Source organism: Gymnogyps californianus, chromosome 2 (genome assembly GCF_018139145.2).
Source record: "Gymnogyps californianus isolate 813 chromosome 2, ASM1813914v2, whole genome shotgun sequence".
NCBI classification, from domain to species: domain Eukaryota; kingdom Metazoa; phylum Chordata; class Aves; order Accipitriformes; family Cathartidae; genus Gymnogyps; species Gymnogyps californianus.
In genome coordinates, this window is record NC_059472.1 from 61,244,702 (window position 1) to 61,264,555 (window position 19,854).

Consider the following 19,854-nt stretch of genomic DNA (forward strand, 5'->3'; position numbering starts at 1 on the left):
TGAACATGGGAGATTATGTTGTGTAAAATGAATGTGGGAAAAGAACACTGAGTGATATATAACAGTTTTGTAAAGACAAGATCTTGCATACTTATTCTACCAGATAAAAAATCCCAGGTAAAGGAAAAACTGTACAGCATCCTGGCGCTATTAACTTCTGCGAAATAAGGAAATATTAATACTGTTTCTCTATAGCTTTAGAACCGGTCTTTCAGAAAATTTAAATTCATAATTAAATATATTATATTTTCTTTATCTTTAATTCTCAAAATTGAACCTGTTTTCTAAATTGACATCAGCAATGAATTTATCTCATGACATATTTATTAAGACCTTGAATGACTTGTTTTCATTCATAAAGTTTATAAGGAATTATCTATCAGATGCAGATGGAAAAATGCATTTCCCCAGGTCCTTAATTCAATTAAGAAATCAACTAAGCAAAGGAAATGATAAATTTTGCTTCTTCTCACTTCTTTTTATATTTTTTTTATTTAATTCGAAAGTGTCTGAGCTAAGTTGCCATTCTTTTGGAATACCTTCACCTATAGCTCTTTGAAAATGAGAAATACACTTGTGTAAAATGTTTTTGTTTGATACTTCTTCTAAAATTTAAAAATGCAGGCTGATTTTGAGCAGGCATTTCATAAGACATTGCTGTGTTGTTTGCATGCATAAAATCTGTAGAAAAAGTCTCATCACTGATTTTTAGTTTTCTGATGTTTAATAGAACCTACGCAGAAGCAAACGTAAGGAGATGGTGGATGGATTATTTATGAACATTTAGACGAACATAACAGAAAGAGAGTTTCCATGCTCTTTGAGTTGCATAGAACACTCTATAATTGTATTTGCCCTCTATTAATTTGGAAAGCCAAACAATAGCCTTTGATCAAGGATCTGCTGAAATTATAGCCTGCTTCTATGCACTTAGCCCCTCTTATATGATGTTTTCGTCAGTTTCTTTAAAGCTTCAAAAGTTGCTAAACTGTTCATGCTAGTAATTTAATGTCAGCACAGAAGTAACTTTCTATATTAGAAAAAAAGATTTAGTAATCCAATAATCCAAGTCCGCTTTTTTTTCATTGCGACTGACAATGTAGTAATGCCCACAGCATCACCCACATTGCTTCTTATGGGTTTGGATAAGTTCAATATATGAGGATATTTTTATGTTATGATGATTATCTCCAATATCAACACCACATATATTATTATCTACTTATCTGCAAAGAATGTTTTCTTAACATTATCTTCTTTTGTATTTTGTATCTGAACTAAATATCCACCCCAGTAAGCACAGGCATTTTAACATCATTCTATAAGTGATCCAAAAGGAAAAACCTGACATATGATTCCATGAACAAGATGCATCCTTTCTATTTCATTTTATTATTTAGAAGTGGTTAGGTCACTAGTGGAGCAAGTATTTGGTAAAATCACTAACATTTTTTAAGACAACAAACAATTAGCTTCTTATTGATGGTAATAACCCATTTTTTCAATGGGATTGAATTCATTCAAAGATTATTATATAAAGTAGAGATAACCAGTGTATTATTCTGAAAGCTAACCTGAAGTAGTGGATGATTTTCTTAAATATAGGATTCAGAAAAAGGTGGAGTATCACCATGATTGTTCTTAAAATGAGTCATTGATCTTTCCTGAAATTGTTCTGTCACTAAACACAAACACCATTTGTAGAATGATTAAGAGAATTACTAGCTTGGTAATTAAACAGCCAAGTGCTTTACTGCTGATACTAAATATTATAATCTTGAAATGTAATTTTACAGAAAAGTTTTCTAAAGGTCCACACTAGTTGCATATCAGTTATAAATGAAAGACACTTCATTTTACAAACCATTTCAAATTTCAACTTTTTTGAATGTATCAGAGTAAGAGGATGACCTTATACTGAACATTATAAATGTGTATCATGGCCCAGATTAGCTAATTGTCTTCAGTAAGAGTTTTAAACCATTTTCTGTAGTCAGCTGTGTATTTTCCTGTTCTTAAAGATTCTTCAACAGATAATTTGTCGTGACAGTTTCTGTGTCAGTAGCTCTTTTCTTTATTCCTGGGAGCTTTAATTAAAGCTTTTAGATGTGCTTATCACTTCTCAGCACATATTTCAGTTATATTTTATTCTGGAGACCAGAAGAGTCACTTTCTTCTAGTCTTCAGATAGCAATGTGAAGCATTTTTATGAGATAGCTTCTTTCAACAATATTTCCAAAAAGTTAAAGCTTACATTGCATACACTTTTTTTTAGGGTAACATGTTTGTCATCCATCAGCTCCATACTTGAAAGCCTCCTGCTGTGATTTTCATTTACTGTCACTTGCAAAAAAATATTAGTGTTTGTTACTCATTTTTCTTGAAAGAAGCTTCTGAGACACTTTTAAATAATTGATTTTGTCTGCTTGCCCACACTGGAGGCATGTTTAAAGATATAGCAGCAAACAAAAAAACATGGAAGATTTTTGAAGCATCATCACAGATCTGTAGTGACTACCATTACCAATTAAAATTCTATGACAAGTCTCACACAATACAATCTGAGAAAATTCACCAGGGTGTGGTATCATCCCATCACAGCAGTAGCTGTAGTAAAGTTACTTTGTAGTAAAACTTCTGTATTTGTGGTCACTGGCCTAAATATGAGGAAACCAGATGATCAATATTTAGATTTTGAAGAAGTAAAAATTTTCAAAATTTAAGCCAAACTGTTTATTTGACACACACAAATCAGTCTTTGATGACATGTTATTTCATTTAAGAAGCCAATTAGTGAATATAAATGTATATTCTTTATCACATTGTAGTTTTAAATAGACAAATTGGAATTATTCAGAAACACAAAAACTTTTGTGTTTCAGAGCTAAATGAAAAATTAATACTCTACCCTGAACTGAACTACTGAAAGCTTGTCATTTGTTGCAAAGTACATGAATTCAGAATAATTAATTCATTGACACAGTTACAACAGAGACACAATAGAAAAGTGAGAAGGTGGAAAGTAGTGTGAAAGAGGTACACTAATTAGGAAGTGATGTACGACCAACTGCTGGGATTTATAAGCAATAATGTACTTTGCAGAAGGTCCTGGAAACCTGTCATTTGAATGATTAATTATTTTCATAAGTACCTAGAAGATCTACTTCCATATTCTAGTGTCATGGCCCCTTTTAAGGAGGAAGCTTGCAACTAAAGCTGGTTCCATAAGATATGAAAAATGAAATATCTTCTGATGGGATGATAGGAAAGTGTGGAGCTAGAGAAGCAATATTGCAAAATTTCTGTCAAATGAACTATGCTGTGTGGAACTGGAGCATATATAGCAAAGTTGCAAGAGAGTTGTGATGCTCCCAGTTTTACATATTTTAACAAGATGCAGCTTTGTTGGAGTCCAGTAATATTCTAATGGATTTTAATTCTTAAGTGAGAAATATGGAGATATTATTCTGACATTTTTTGGGCCAGATTTAATCTCAAAAAGGAAATAAAATATATTATAATCATCTGAATTACTGAAATTCATCAAATTAACAAGAAAATTAACATTGATTGCAATGAAATATAATGGTGAAGATAGCCCAATGTCTTCCAAAGGAGAAACTGTAACTTCATCTCATCCTTGAAGTCATAATACATGCAAAATACCACTGGGTTTTACAGGACAGAGAGAAGTCACAGTCTGAAATACAAAAGATTGAATTTTGTGCTCTCTTTTCCTGCACTTTGAGACATTGGTACTGATTTCACGTAAAACAGAAACCCATGCTTATAAATCTGAAACTTTCTCCCTGGTCAGTAAGGCTATATGTCTTCAATGTAGTTGGAGAAAAAAACAGCTGAAGCAAAAAGTCCTCCAAGTCCTAGTAGAGTGCATGTCGTGTTTATAATTCTTCTGATGCAACCTTAAGTATGGGCCTGAAAAAAAAAATCTTAATTTCAAATGTTGTTCTGTATGCTCATTAACGCTTTATGAATATAACAGAATACCACAAAAAGTTCCATCTAAACTGGTATCCTGTTTCTGGTGGTGGACAGAAGTGGATTTGTGTAAGACTGTAAGAGCAAAGCAGACAGGTAGACATACGTCCCAGGAGTACAGTGCCAGATTCCAGGAGAATCAAGGTCAAGGACCCCTCAGTCAGAAATAGTATCTTTTAAGACTTATATTGAGTTTTGTTCTATTAAATTATTCAATAGCTTTCTGGACCCCTGTAAAGCTTTTGTAACAGCCTACTACAAGAGGTCTCGAGACTTAATTGTGTTCTGTTAAAAGTTATTCTTTCTTGCATCAAACCTGCCTTTTGCTGGTTTCATCTGATGCTCCCTACTTTCTATATTGTTAGACATTGTGACCTGTTCCTGTTCACTCCATCATATGCATCCTGAAGTTTGTTTAGTCATCCCTCCTGTAGAAGCCATCCCATACATTTGTTCACGTTTGTTGTTCTGCAAACCTTTTCCTGGTTTGTGTGATTTCCTCTCAGATACACTAAATATTGTATTCAGTATTCAAGATGTGGTCTTTTTATTGGATTAATATTGTAGTATAATAACTATTGTGTTCTCCATTTCTGTTTTAAGAATTCACATATTTTTTTTTCTTTACCGTTCCAGAGCATCGTTACATTATCTTATCAGTTTTCAAATTCTGAATAATTAACAACTTTTTCTCTTTCAAGAGAGAGCAACATGTTCTCACTGAAAAAGCAATGGGATAACTAAAAAAGCTATTAGTTTTATAAGTAGAATAATTCAGAAGTTTTCTACTTCCAGTCCTGCCTTCAGATTATTTAGAATCTACTTGTCTCTAACTAATCAGAAGTTAGCTATTCCTGTATGACTTTTTTCTTCTTTTTTGAATATTGACAGTCTGCTGATCACTTCGCACTGAACTGATCTCACTGTCACTTCACTGACCTGAAACTATCATCTCTATAGGCATATTTTTATAACCTTCATTAGCTTCTGTTCTTAATTCCATTACATTGGGGGTTTTTCTATACCACAAAGTTTTCTTACTACTTTTTGTTGATAACATTTTCTGGATTTTGTGCAACATTCCAACTTGAATGGTTCTGTTCTGCTACATAAAGATTGATAGGAAATAATTATTCCAGAAACCTTCTCTGTTCGTAAACTTTCACTTTAAGATTACCAGTTATGTTCTTTTTTTGCCTTTTCTTCAGTTATAAAACATTCTAAAAATTCTTCTTTTGCTACATTAGGTCAACAATAGAAAAAATTTTAAATTCTGCTTGTCCACTGGGCAGCTTGCCACCTGTCCAAAACTCACACCAAATTTGTATATAGATTTACATGGCATTTTAATCAGATATATGCATGCAGTTACTTTCCTAACCACATAGCAAAGTATATATGCAATAATATATATATATATATATGGGAAATTTCACAGTGGAAGATAATAAAGAAACAAAGAAGTTAAAAGGCAAGGTACAAAGGAGCTGAAAAAATAATCTTTGCTTTTTAACATCTTAGTTTATTTTTACAGTACAGGTATGTCTAGTATTTCACAAATAATTGAAATACTCTCTTCCTGCTCAAAAATGCTTGACAACTTTCAAGATCACTGTTTTAACTAAAAGTTTTGTAAATGTGTGTGCAAGTTGTTCAGATTTTTTTGTTATTTTTGAAAGACAAATTAGAAGCGGGCAAGAAATAACTCTCTTCCATATCACTGTGAAGAACTACGATTCATCTCCATCCTTTAGAGACCCTGAATGATGATGTGCGAAATTGTTTTTTGAGCCTATTTCAAACTCCAAATACTGCACTTTTTTCTTCTACCTTTCTAGACAGAGAAATAGTAATGTATTTTTTCTGTATCCATTATGGTGTGCCTTACACAGACATATATATTTATCTACAAAAAATGAACAGAAGCAAGAAGGATATTCATGGGCCTGTCAGCATTTGTGCTGCTTATAACCTTGTGCTTCTTTGCTATTACCTGTAGAGTATTTGTCAAAGTTACTTTTTCATTATCATTTTCATGCTACAGCAGAGATGTGTTCCAAAATTTAGAAAATGAGTAGAAAAGAGAAGATGTAGCATTCAAAAGTTCTCATAGTTCTTAGGTTCAAATCTAAGAAGTCTGTTGAGGGTAGGATGTTTTGGGCATATATTCTTCCCCCAGACTTAAGATCCTTTAAGCCAAACAGCATCTCAGACCTGGAAAATGCAAATGTCTTCCTCTTGGAGGGACTTTCAGTGCTTCATTCTGAAGATGACACTGCCACCAAGGAAATACTTTCCTTTCCCAGTACAGTGGCACTTCCCATAAAAATTCCCAAGCAATAGTTGTGCCAAACTGAAAGACTGTAAAGTAAAAGTTGAGCTAAGATTATTCATATTATTTGTATATTGTTTCTAAATTTCTAGGTTATAAGGAGGGAAGACTTAAGAAAACTTACAAATTCTTACTAACACTAAAAAAGTTGTTCCACAGAAATGATTTATGTATGCTCTGAATTTGTGTTAGTTTTGTGAAAATAACTCAATGAATGTTAAAGATACATCACTGTGGAGCTGTTGGTGGTGCTTCTTCCACAATTTTCAGGGGAAAAGAATTGTTTCTCACATCAGGTTTAAGAATAATTAAATGCTATGTCTTGTTATTTAGAGGTAAACTAACTCATACACATACCTGTATTTGTAATAAACAGCTGTCTATATTTTCATGTATCATAATATTACCCTCAATTTTCTATCTAATATAACTTGAAAGAGATGAGGTCCTTACTTTACCAAAATGACATGGCCATCCATTACTAGAATCTGTTAATGAATATTTCTAATACTCTTCTTGCATCAGTTTATGAAGTTAATGGCATTATATTGGCACAAAATTGATCACAGCCAGCACCTACAACAAAACATATGAACAGAGTTCAGAACCATATGATGAAAATAATAGCTTTTTCGGTTTCATTTTTTGTATTTCTTAAATTCAGCAAAGATAACATATGTGCCTCTGACTTCTACACTTTCTATGGTGGTGTCCTTTACTTTCTGACGATCACGTGGATTCTGTATCTTCTACAAAATCCTGTAAAAGTTCCTAAAATCTAAGAACATCTACCATGCAGACAATTTTCTCAACCTGCTTTTGTTATTTCTGATCTGAGTAGAATGATGCTCACTCTAAATCACCTGCTGTGATTCATAATTTTCAGGAAATAAAAAGAATACATTGAATCAGTTATGCCTGGTTTAACAACATAACAAAAAGCTGGATTCTGTTTCTGGTCACAGAAGAGCTTCATAGCATGTCAGTCCAATATTCTGTTAATTTTTGATGCCATAAATAGACAGATAAACGTCTTTTTTTTATTGCAACAATATTTTTTAAAAGTAGAGGTTTTCAGGCATCTAAAGAATAATGTGACAGAGTCAATCTTTGAAAGTAGCAAAAGATTTAGAGATATGAAAAACCAAGGAACTGCAAAGCGACAGCAAGAAAGAGAATCTCAACTGTAATAAAATTAATCTATCCAGACAAAAAAGAGAAAATACAAGATCTCTGTATTGATACTGAAAGCAAGAATGTTCAAGATTAACCTTTTCTTTCACTGAAAGCTATAAATAAAATTGCAGAGGATGTGAAATTAACCTCAATTACATATAATTTGAGCTGCTAATATTCCATCTTAATATATACATGCCTTTTTTTTTTTTTTTTAATTTTGAGCATAAATACACAATAAAACCACAGTTGTATATGCTCCAGCTTCTGAATGGGTCAAATGGTTGGATAGGTTGCTTTTCAAGGAAAGAGTCTTGGACTCCTTCACTTGAAGAGAAGAGAGCTGAGAGGGGTATGAATGAGATTTACGGAATCGTGAGGGCAGTGGATAAGCTGAGCATGGCACTGTTGTTGACCAAATATGAGAACTAGGTAGCAGTGAAGTCAGGAGAAGAGCACAAATAACAGAGTCAGCAAATAGGTGCAGCAGTTTGTGCAGCCTTTTTCACAGAAAGGGACAGAAGGTGGACATGGGAAACCACAGACCAGTCAGCCTCACCTCGATCCCTGGGAAGGTAATGGAACAGCTAATCCTGGGAACCATTTCCAAGCATATTGAGGACAAGAAGATGACTGTAAGCAGTCAGCATGGATTTATAAAGGGGAAATTATGCCTGATCAACCCAATAGTCTTCTACAATGAAAAGTCTAGCTTTGTGGATGACAGGAGAGCAACGAATGTTGTTTATCTTGACATTAGCAACACTTTCAACACTGTCTTTCATAACATACTCATAGACAATTTGATGCAGTACAGACTAAATACATGAACGGTGAGGTGGACTGAAAATTAGCTGAACTGCCAGGCTAAAAGATTTGTGGTTAGTGAAATGAAGTCCAGCTGGAGGGCAGTCACTAGTGGTGTATGCCAGGGGTAAATATTGGGGCTAGTACTGTTTAACTTCATTAATCATCTGGATTATGGGACAGAGTGCACCCTCAGCAAGTTTGCAGATGATACAAAACAGGGAAGAGTCATTAATAGACCAGGTAGTTGTGCTGTCATTCAGAGGGACCTCAAGAAGATGGAGAAATGGGCAGACAGTAATGTCATAAAGTTCAAATGAAAATGCCAAATCCTGCACTTGGGTAGGAACAATCCCTTGCACTAGGGCAGACTTGAGGCCGACCGGTTGGAAAGCAGCTTTGCAGAAAGGGAGCTGGGGGTCCTGTTGGACAACAAGCTGACCATGAGTCAGCAATGTACCCTGAAGGCAATGACAGCCAACAACATTAGGATAAGCATGGCCAGCAGGTTGAGCGAGGTGATCCTTTCTCTCTACTCAGCACTAGTGAGACCATGTCAGGAGTGTCACGTTCCGTTCTGGGCCCCCAGTATAAGAAAGTCATGGACATACTGGAGGGAGTTTACAAAGGGTGGCGAAAATGATTGAGGACTTCATTGCTGTGAATCTGCCTTAAGAGATTACTCAGGCAGAGTGTATTGGCTGGTTCCAAAAGGGATTATCTGAATTGCTGGGTGACAGATCAGTAAGAGCACCCTGAAAGAACTAAGCAGGAATGTATCCTCAAACATTCCTGATACAACGGTTCTGGATGCTAGAGGAGTACCAGAAAAATAGACAGTAGAAACACAGCTAGTTTATGCCCTGCCACTGTCACAACCAGAGACACTAAAATTAGGCTTTTCAAAGGAGTTTGTAGATAATAGGTCAACTTGTCCTGAACTGTATTGAGAATTAGGTACATTATGAATGTAATTGAGAAGTGTAAAACTTCAGGCATCTTTTCTTACCAAAAAATTCAGAAAAGACTTTTTTTTTTTTTTCCAATATGAAACTAAAACTATGAATGGTATTTGGCAAATATCAATTTGTTATTCTAACACATTGGTAAATAAATAAAATATTGTTACAAAAAATGGACAAGGAAAAAAAGGAAGAGTGCTCTGTATCTTATCTAATTGTGTTTTACCTCTTGTCTTTAACTGCTTTACCCTTTGTCTGCTTTTGTCTTTGTCTGCTTTACTGCTATTTCGGGATCAGTGTTTTCCCCCTGCTGTTTGCATACTTAAGATAATTTTACTGGTCCTGAGAGCACTTGTACTATTTTATCAGACATGGTAGGTCCTAAGATAATGAAACCTTCACATCACCAGATTACCATCACCATTTGTTGCTTTTCACTTCAGCTCCCACATGATTTCAGCAGTCAAAACCTTACAAACCACAGAGCAACTTACAAACCACAGAGCTAGAGATTAGTGCTTTGTGATTTTTGAAAGCCGAGGTTCAAACATCCAGTTAGATAATTTTCTAGTTGCATGCTATCTTTAACAGCTTGTGAGATAGTAGCTACTATCATGTCAGAATTTGAAGCTAGGAGGAATGGAAGGGAGCAGAATAAGAAACTGTAATGTGCACATTCACATTCTGTCTCTCAGCCTTGCAAGTTTTAAAAGAAATGCTTTCACTGTTGCAAAGCTCGTAATCACAGCACAGCAGTGATGCACGGTATTTGTTTCTGCTCCAGCCGGTTCAAGAGATATCAGACTTCAATACTGTCAAAGATGAACAGTGTTTTGGGCAATGTTCCAAGGCAGAACATGGTGTATGGCAGAACTCTCCAGTGCTTCCCAGAACTCTCATATAATTTTCATTCAGTGACCATAACTAGGAGGCATAATATTGAATGATACTGCAGTATAGTAAGTAGCTTTTTCAGGAATTAAATGGTTTATTTTGTGGAGTGTACATGGTTTTTTCCTTATTTTGAAGAGAACTTCATTTTCAGTTTAAATATTAGTGTAGTGTTTTCAGTGTGAAAAAACAATACATAACAAAGAACCTACCTGACTTGATTCCGAAAACAGCCTACTTAGTTTCAAGACAAATTTGGATGGAGAATAGGAAGTAGATAAGGGGATGGGGGAGGAAAGTTAATGTCTGCTACAGAGTTGAATACCTTTCATACCTGGAAGAAGTAAGAGGAAAGTAATGAAGATGCATGTTGAGCAACTGTTAAAAGTTAAGAATTCTGAAAGGGTAAATGGAACTAAATTGAAGCTGGCAACCATGTAATTACTGGGAAGGGAAATGATCATGCTTTTTATTGGCCTGGAGATTATATAGGTGAAAATATTACTATAAAAAGTGAATCTTAATGTACAAAAAAGGAATGAGAAAAGAGCTTGTGCCAAGTGTACTTTCTTATCCTTTTTTTCAGCTATTAAAAAAAATGCCCACAAAAAGCCTTCCATGCAAATCACTCTTCTGAAAACAGAAAGAAATGTATATATTATTGGTATTTTCTTCTCTGTAGGACTAGAAGAACCATTCCTGTGTTCAGAAATCAGAAGGTATTTTGTAAAGAAATATTAAAACACATTACACAAATAAGTCTTATACTATCTACTTAAAAGTCCTAAAATAGCCACTTATACTATCTACTTTCCGAGGTAGACTTTTGATTGTTTTCTTTAACAGTAAGTAAGTCATTTAGCTAAAAGTTCATGGGCTGGTTTGTTTTTTTTTATCTAATTTAATCTGACCATATGAAAAAAAACCCAAACATATTGATTGTATTGTGTTGATCACTATTCAATACTTCTGACATCTTTTTCAATTTTTATTTTAAATGTATTTAAATTTTGAGTGCTTGCAATATGAATGTCAAACACAATGATTTGCAGAGAATAATGGCAAAACCAATTTGTATTTAGCCTTAATGTATGCTTAGCAATAGCAAAAGAGCTAAAGTATGCTTTGTATTCAAATATAAGGACATTTTGTGTTCTCTTATTGTAATATGCAAGGAATTACATATTTATTGGCACAATTACATGAGACTGATAAATAATGATGGACATAGAAAAAAAAGCAAGTTGTGAAAAGTGTACTTTTTTCTGCATTCTTTCACTGTAAAAGCAGATGATATGAATATTCTGGTTCATTCCAGTAGGTTCAGAGTATTCTAAAAACCAAAGCTAGAAAAGCCAAAAGATTACTGTCGGTTCCCTAAAAGCTGAAATTATTTATTTCTTGGGTCCATTCTGTTAGAGAGAGTGGATAGATTTTTTCTTCTATCATGTAGTTGAAAGGAAGCATTTTCCTCAGAAAAGTGATTTGATTCAGGCATGCCATAACCTGGCATGATCAGATTCTAAAATATTAGTGTTGAAGAAAGACGTTATTATGCAAAGTCAACTGAGCAACAATATGTGATTATCTGAGAATTAAGGAAAAACAATTTAAGGAAAAACAGACCTTTTTAAAGGTCATCTTAATTCTTATTATGTGCCAGAATGGTGAAATTGTTATGTTATAAATTCTTCTTTTGGAAAACCTCACTGTTAACAAGACCTGAATTTATGAATGGGTGTTTGAAGGAGTCCTTCTCTGTTAGGTACCCACTGTGTAATGTTCATCCTCTGCCATTCTTAAAGTGCCTAAAGTGAATGACTTACTCAAACTATTTAATCTCCAGAAATATTAATTTCAGGTTCTGATCTGTATGACTACAGTGATTCAGTTGCAAAGTGTTGTTTCTAGTTTGCAGTAGCAAAAGTTAGATCAAAATTGACATTTTTGTCATATTCCACCCTAGGGAAAATATTAAATGTAATTATTTAGTAAATTTCAGTGGTAGCTATTGTAATACACTGTACCCAGAAATGTACTAGGGAAATTCATTCTGAGACGAATTTTGAAGTTAAAAGGAGATATTATTATATGACAAAGCACAAAGCTTTTCTTGTAAGGAAAATCAAAAAACATAATTTTGCATGAGTTCCAAGGAAGTAAAAATAATTGAATGAGAAATACAGAAAAACATGACTTGGGATCTTGTGGCTCTCAAAAGAAACACAACATTTAAAGAAAAAGTCATACTGTTTGAGAGCCTATATAGTATTTTTAGAGATTAGAATCGCATAGTGGATGAGTTTACACAGGGTCTAAGCAATTTCTGCCTTGTAAAGATATGAAACCTAATTCAATATCCATATGTTTACTCACAGTCTGTAACAGTCCCCTAATGCTAAATGGCAAATGTGTTTTAATTAAAACAGAAGCTGACGTAAATCTATGTTACTATAATTTGGGCAGGAACCTGTAATTCTACTCAGAATATTAATTATTTTTAAGCATTAATAAATGTCTAAAATTAAGGTATAGTTTATACCAGTAAAGATACTAACTCAAGCTTGTAATTATTTCCTTTCTTCATTTTGATTTGGTTTCGTACCAAAGATACCTTCCTTCTCCATCCACACTTGGAAATCAACTATGCATGATTTTTCAAATAGTACTGCATTGCGCCACTGTCAAGGCTGACACAGTAAATGGGAAATCCCAGTGGATCTGGACTGATGTTTATTATTTATTATTATTAAGCAAACTCTCACCCTTTATCTTTTAAAATTAAACATTCAGGATATTAGTTATTTGGTCTAATCAGTTATTTGATCTAAACATTTCTGATGCAAGCATTTGAGAAGTTGGTGGTTATTTTCATTTTCACTATAATTTCATTTTCTATATCAAACTCATGAAACTGTATATGAATCCTTTAGAAAGGCAGATAAGATAATTAACAATATTCCTTTGAGAAGAGATTTCCCCCCCCCCCCCCAAGGAGTCCTGAAATCAAATAGGAACCTGGATAGGATTGAGCTAGTGTGGGAAAGTTCAGTTCTTCTAGGAGGCATGTGGAATCTGTAAACACCAAAGAGAGAGACAATGTGTCTTACAAATAATATTCATCTTGTTTTGGGGAATCCTGAGATTCCTTACTCTCCTTTAGGTTTTCGAGAATAAATATCCATGAAGGAGAAAAATCTTTCAGACACCTTGGTTTCCCTCTCTTCTCCACATGTGCAGGTGGACATTTATCAGTACATAGTTACCTTATATTTCTTGTTGTATTTTCTTTAACACTGCTACATTAGTCCCTTACTATTTTGCCTCTAATCTATACTCCTGAGGGATACCCACATCTGTCCTTGGGAAGTCTTCATTGATTAAAACCAACAACCACCTTGTAATGTCTCTCTGTAGCATCATTACAGCAAATTGTGTGAGGACTTAAGTAAGAAGACAATAATAATTTAAGTATCATGTGTAGCTACCTCAAAATAATTCTATCTAGCTCTTCCATTTAATTAAGGTTTGGAAAAAATCCTACCTTACATTAATACTTACTAGGACTTGCACTAAAAAAAGATTAATTTTAAGCAGCAACAAAGAATTTTAAAATATTCTGCAGAGAAATGAACACATAAACTATATTAATTGAGCTCTAAGTTAGTGATGCTGAACAACAAAAGCAAGGAAATGCACAGTGAAGCAGGAAATGTACCATATGTTATTGTATACCTGGGCACAATGGGGACACTATCTTAATGGCTTTCTTAATGTTCCTTTTGTACTAGATATTGGTGGACATATGGTATGCTGCCTTTTTATAAGCCTGTGCATTTTCACAATTTTGTTAGCTGACTTTGATAGCATTCTCTATTTGTCTGCTGTGAGGAAAAGGGCGTTAAAATGTTTTGCTCATTTATCTGGAGTTCAAAACCCATGCATTTTATTTTGCTTATTCATTTGTACTCTTTTTTTTTTTTTTTTTCCCTAGAGCAGTTGCGTATTACTTTTATTATTAGGCTTTCCACAGTTCTAGTCCCTGTCTGGCAATAATTTGGAACATAGTTGTGCAGTCCTTCCACGTACAGAGGGGTTTTGACTCACTCTCAGTGCTGGCCAAACAGATGGCTAAAGCAACAGCAGCAGCTGCAGAGCTGACCGGGCTTTGCACGACCAGGATGGGCACTCGTGCAACTGGCTGCTTCCCTGCCTGTCCCGAGGAACCTTGGCATGCTCCAGTTGGAAGCAGACGTGTTTCACATTTCACCTGGCTCCTAGTGCCCTTCCATCATGTGGCTGAGGGACACAACACAACAACATTCTTGCCCCATCCGTTCCTGGATGCCAGGTGCTGTCAAGGCTGGTTGGTGCAGACTACCAATGGGAAAGATTTCCCTAATTTTTTATGGCACAAACTCCATAAATGTTCACATTGAAATAGGTTACTCATTCCTGCCATCACATGGAATACACACACTGAAGTCACAGAAGTGCAGAACTACTCAGAGGAATTATATCTTGTAAACAGAGAAGAGCAATTGAGCCAAACACTCTTGACATACATGTGACGTACTCCAGTTATACCTTGGCAAAAATTCCCTTCCATAAAGCAGTGATCTCAGGGGTTCTTAAAGGAGGTGTTTGAAGACTGTTGTAAACCAGCGTGGAAATGAAAGGAATTTGTTGTACTTGTGTACAAGCACAGGAGTGCTTGTCAATAGGCACTCTTAAGTTTTGTGATTCATTACAGATTGGGACTAGTCTTTTAAATAAGATTGTCTATATGCTAGTGATTTCTGGCAAGTGTGTACACTTTTGTATAAACATTCAAACCTTACCATTCTATGTATTTATGTACTGGTTTTAGTAGCAGCTCATGATATGCGTAACTGCACTAATTTGATTATGAAATAGAAGTCAGAATGAAACTCTCTTACTGTTTTATAGATGTTACATAGATGAACATGACATATAGAAATACCAGATTAAGTGTTTCTAAAATGTTTAAGTAAGAAATATTTTAAAAACTAGTAACTTGATTTGTCTTGAAAGAGTACTATGTGTATTCCCAGGGGAACAAGAGGTAATTTAAGCCCATAGCCATCAGTTACAGCTAATATTTTTCATATATTTTTAGTTTATTTTCTTTAAATTTAATACTCTTTCAGTTGCTAGTTTTAGGGTTTTTATGTTTAGTTTATATCAATATATTTTAGATTAGCAAAATGAATGGAAAAGGAAAGAACTATGAGTGATATTGCACTAATATAATCACACAAGTATTTTTAATAACAAGGAGTTGTTAATAGAACTTATCTAGAATTTTTAATAAGGTGAAGTTATTATTGGAAATCATTAAAGTAATTAAAAAGGAAACAGCTATCTGTTTCAAAAAATTTCCAGTGAAATTCAGTAACGACAACTAAGTTTCTGATCAGCCTAGTCTTGTGTATCCAGCAGGGTGAAGAATTTGCCAGCTTATTGATTCTTACTGATGTAGGGCTTGGCAATCAGTCTGTATCTAGAATGATTAGTGGGCATGTTCATCAGTAGACAGGAGCATCATGGGGTCTGTGACGCTGTAAGCAATCACATTGCTATGTGTCGCTGTCTAGGCCCAGCTGGCAATAAAGCACCACGCGGCCGCTTGCTCAGTCCTCCCCCTCGGTGGGATGGGGAGGAGAAAATACAACAAAAGGCTCGTGAGTCAACACAAGGACAGGGAGGGATCACTCACCAGTTATGGTCACAGGCAAAACAGACTCGACTTGGGGAAAAAGAAATCAATTTAATTTGTTGCCAATCAAAACAGAGTAGGATGATGAGAGATAGAACCATATCTTAAAAACACACCTTCCCCCCGCCCCTCCCTTCTTCCCAGGCTCCTCTTTGCTCCCGATTCCTCTACCTCCTTCCCTGAAGCGGCACAGGGGGGAGGGAATGGGGGTTGTTGTCAGTTCATCCCATATTGTCTCTGCTGCTCCTTCCACAGGGGGAGGACTCCTCACACTCTTCCCCTGCTCCAATGTGGGGTCCCTCTCAAGGGGGTCAGCCCTCCATGATTTTCTCCAACTCGCGTCCTTTCCACAGGCTGCAGTCCTCCACGAGCTGCTGCAGCGTGGGCTTTCCCACGGAGTCACGGCTTTCTCCGGGCCCAGCCACCTGCTCCGGCGTGGGGTCCTCCACGGGCTGCAGGGGAATCTCTGCTCCACCGTTACCCTCCATGGGCTGCAGGGGGACAGCCTGCCGTCTCACCACGGGCTGCAGGGGAATCTCTGCTCCGGCACACCTCCTCCTTCTCCTTCTTCACTGACCTCGGTGTCTGCATGGCTGTTTCTCTCACATCCCACTCCTCTGTCTGCTGCAGGTTTTTCAGCAGTCTTTTTCCCCTTCTTAAATATGCTATCCCAGAGGCACAACCACCATTGCTGATGGGCTCAGCCTTGGCCAGAGGCGGGCCTGACTTGACTTGGAGCCAGGGAAGCTTCTAGCAGCTTCTCACAGGAGCCACCCCTGTAGCCCCTACCCCACTACACAAACCCCCGCCACACAAACCCAACGCACTATGCTAGCTCAAAGGTTTTTACACTTTGGCAGCTTACTTAACCCAGAGTGATTTTGACATGTGATGCTGGGTTTTTCTAAGAACATAGTTGTGTTCTTAATAGTAGACATATAATATTAGGTGTGTATTCATGATGGCATGACTGACCCATTCACACTGCCAGGAACTGGGTTACAGCTATGAAGAAGTAACTGGGGACCACTGTATTCCACAATTTGGTAAAAACTCTCAGGTTCCTTGACATGTTGTTCAGACATTGTTCACAAGACTTTTAGGGTCCCAGAGTCAAGACTAAACCAATGGGTTTGTGAATTCCCTTTTCTGAAAACCTGTTCAAGATATATGAAAAAGACAAGAAACACAGGAATTGCACTGTGGTTTGCGGTAGCATTTCAATGAAAGTGCAAAGATGACATGGAGAGAATTGGAGATGTATGCCCCTAAGCTTAAAGCACAGGAAATTTTCAATTAACCATGGATGAGATAAAAACTAGTAATACAAAGAAACAGTTTAGATCTGCCAGGTTTTATTCACTCTTATATGCAGTCTTCTTGGGTCAGTTTGTAGATTAGCTACTTGGGGCAGTACTTAAGCTCCTACTTCTCGATAAATCTGTGTTGTTCTGTGCAGGGTTACTGTCTGTTCACTGTGCTCTGAATCCTGGAGAGCGTAATAGCCTGCTTCTGGTGCCCAGCTTGAGTGGATGTTCTTGTTCTGCTGCACATTGTTATTGAGAATGTGATTTATCAACCCAAAATTTATAAAAACTAATATATTTTTAGCATGGTTATGTTTTAATGATAATCTTTATGATGATTATGCTTTTGTAAATAATCTCTCCCTATTGCTATTAATGTAATATGAAGACATTATGCTTGACTAGTGGCTAAAATTCTGTCAAATGAGGCGTTTGAGACATCTTTGATCTTTTTCACTATTCTCTACTTTCCCTTCTTCCAATAAAAAGACTCATGAGTTATATGTAAGTACTTTAAATGTATCTTGAATAGCAATAGTACTGCAGTTCAGAACTGTCAATCAATAAATAATGGCTTCTAGTCATCAAAAGTGAAGCAAGCAAGTGTAGCCTGCTTCTCACTGTGAAAGACAATTCCAAGTAATTGCTCTCAAACCCTATACTTTTTTATTCTTTATTAAGGAATCAGTTGAAAAAGTATCCAATGTGTGCTATAAAGCTAACAATACTGAAAGGTTTTCTCATCTAAATTCTACTGTCTCCTACTGAAACTTTTTTCTTAGAAGAAATTTGATCTGCAATTGTTTTAAACTTAAACTGGCTTTTCTGCTTAGTGTTGTGGTAACATTTTTTTTTTAATTTCATTTCAGAGTAAAGGGACAGAAGAAAGCAAACTCAGGATTTGGGACCAGACAAAGTTCCTTGTATGTTGCTGGAGATTCTACCAAGACAGTGAGTGAAGATGCGGGAGATAATCAAACAGTCCTGCAGCAACAAGGCTAACAGTAAAGAACAGGGACAAAGAACTTACACTCTTCATAAAGACTTACACAAAAATTTCATTGAAGAAGTGCATGCCAGACATATATGGGAACACTGTATGCATTGTTTCTATGTATTCCAGATTTTTCGATAAGAACCAAGAAAAATATGCTAGTGTCACTGTGTACCAACTTAGAACTTTTGTTGGCAGTTGTCTGTCCTTCCTTTCCAGTTGTCTTAATTGCTCTCTTCTAAAGCAAAAGGTGGACTTTAATTAACATGTCCCATAGTTTACCTTTGGGAAAAAATACTGTAGAATGTACATGGCATACAAGAGTGGCTCACCTTCAGTCCTGGGAAGACAGTGAGTCTGAAATGGAAGTCAATTATTTGTTTCTTCCTTTGCTCCTGTCTTTTTTTCATACAGCAATGGGCAAATAACTCTGTTTCTCATGTTCCCCAGTTCTATCAGGGTGACATGCATATTACACCTTTCCTTCATTAAAAAAAATCGTAATATTTAAAGAAGAAAAGTTATTTTATTTAAAATACTTGAATATTATCACTTACACATTTAGATTAAAGAATTTCTCTTAATGTTTCTTATGACATAATAGAAATACATAGAAATAATGCATCTCAAATTTATCTTAATGTATATATCACATTTTTATTTAAATTTGAGTCCATTAATTGTCCATGTAAAAATTGTAAATATCACACAAGAAGTAACATGAATATATTAAGATAAACTGCAAAAGCAGATTTTGAGAATTTTAGAAAATTCATGATCTATAAAAACAACAGCAACTTTCAGCCATTGTCAGACACAAATTATAATAGGCTGTTGTTTGCCATATACAGTCGTTAATGAGTATATGCAGATTCTGTTTCACAAATATTCTCTGAACTTGCTCTAATTGCTCAGCAATATGTTTGTTTCATACCTTATATCCCTATAAACTGAACACTTCTAAGAGAATTCTAGTTGTATTTAAAGCCAACAATATTTCTCCTGCCACTAATATATTACATTCTCCTTCTAAGCCTGCTGCAGAGATTGTGTGATCTCCTCTTGATTTCTCTTGTAATTTACCTAGGACCATATAAAAAGAAACAATTATTTTCACAACTGGTAACTGTGCTGTAAAAGTCTTTGTCAAAAGACATTCGCCCAGGAATTCCCTGAGCTGCAAATTGTTGGAGGCTGGGATCAGCCAGCAGGCTCTACCTGTTCTTATGGCCCTCCCTGAGCACCAGCTTTTGGCCACTGCTGGAGATGGGATGCTAAAGTAGAAGGATCTGTGTTCTGACTGCCTTCTTAAGTTCTTAACCTTCTTTCATGTTTACAAATGCTGACCTAATCCCAGCCATTACCTCTCAGGATACACTAAGGGATACATGATGGAGGGATGCTGTCTTTCTCTGTTGCCAGTAGCTGATACACAAGTTCGTCAACAAGGTACAGAGATACTGTGAAACAATTTATTTTTAAATGGAGTTTAAACATTTAAAACTTATAGGAATTGAGAATAAAATAAGATTCATAATAGTTACTTTTTTTTTTTCCCCCAGTCCAAACTTCCTCCCTTTCTTAGCTTACTGATTCAAGGTTTTATATTAAACAAAAGAACTCTGGCCTTGTTCCATGCATTGTGA

The 19,854-nt window shown here is 35.6% G+C and overlaps 1 protein-coding gene across 1 annotated transcript in view; it reads left to right on the forward strand.

The window, feature by feature from the left end:
• Positions 1 to 18,179, forward strand: part of CCDC102B (coiled-coil domain containing 102B) — a 173,566-nt gene extending 155,387 nt beyond the window's left edge. Inside the window, exon 5 of the mRNA XM_050892159.1 lies at positions 18,084 to 18,179. Coding sequence (XP_050748116.1) covers positions 18,084 to 18,173 — 90 coding nt within the window. The 3' untranslated portion in view covers positions 18,174 to 18,179. The remainder of the gene's footprint in view (positions 1 to 18,083) is intronic.
• Positions 18,180 to 19,854: the final 1,675 nt, after the last annotated feature.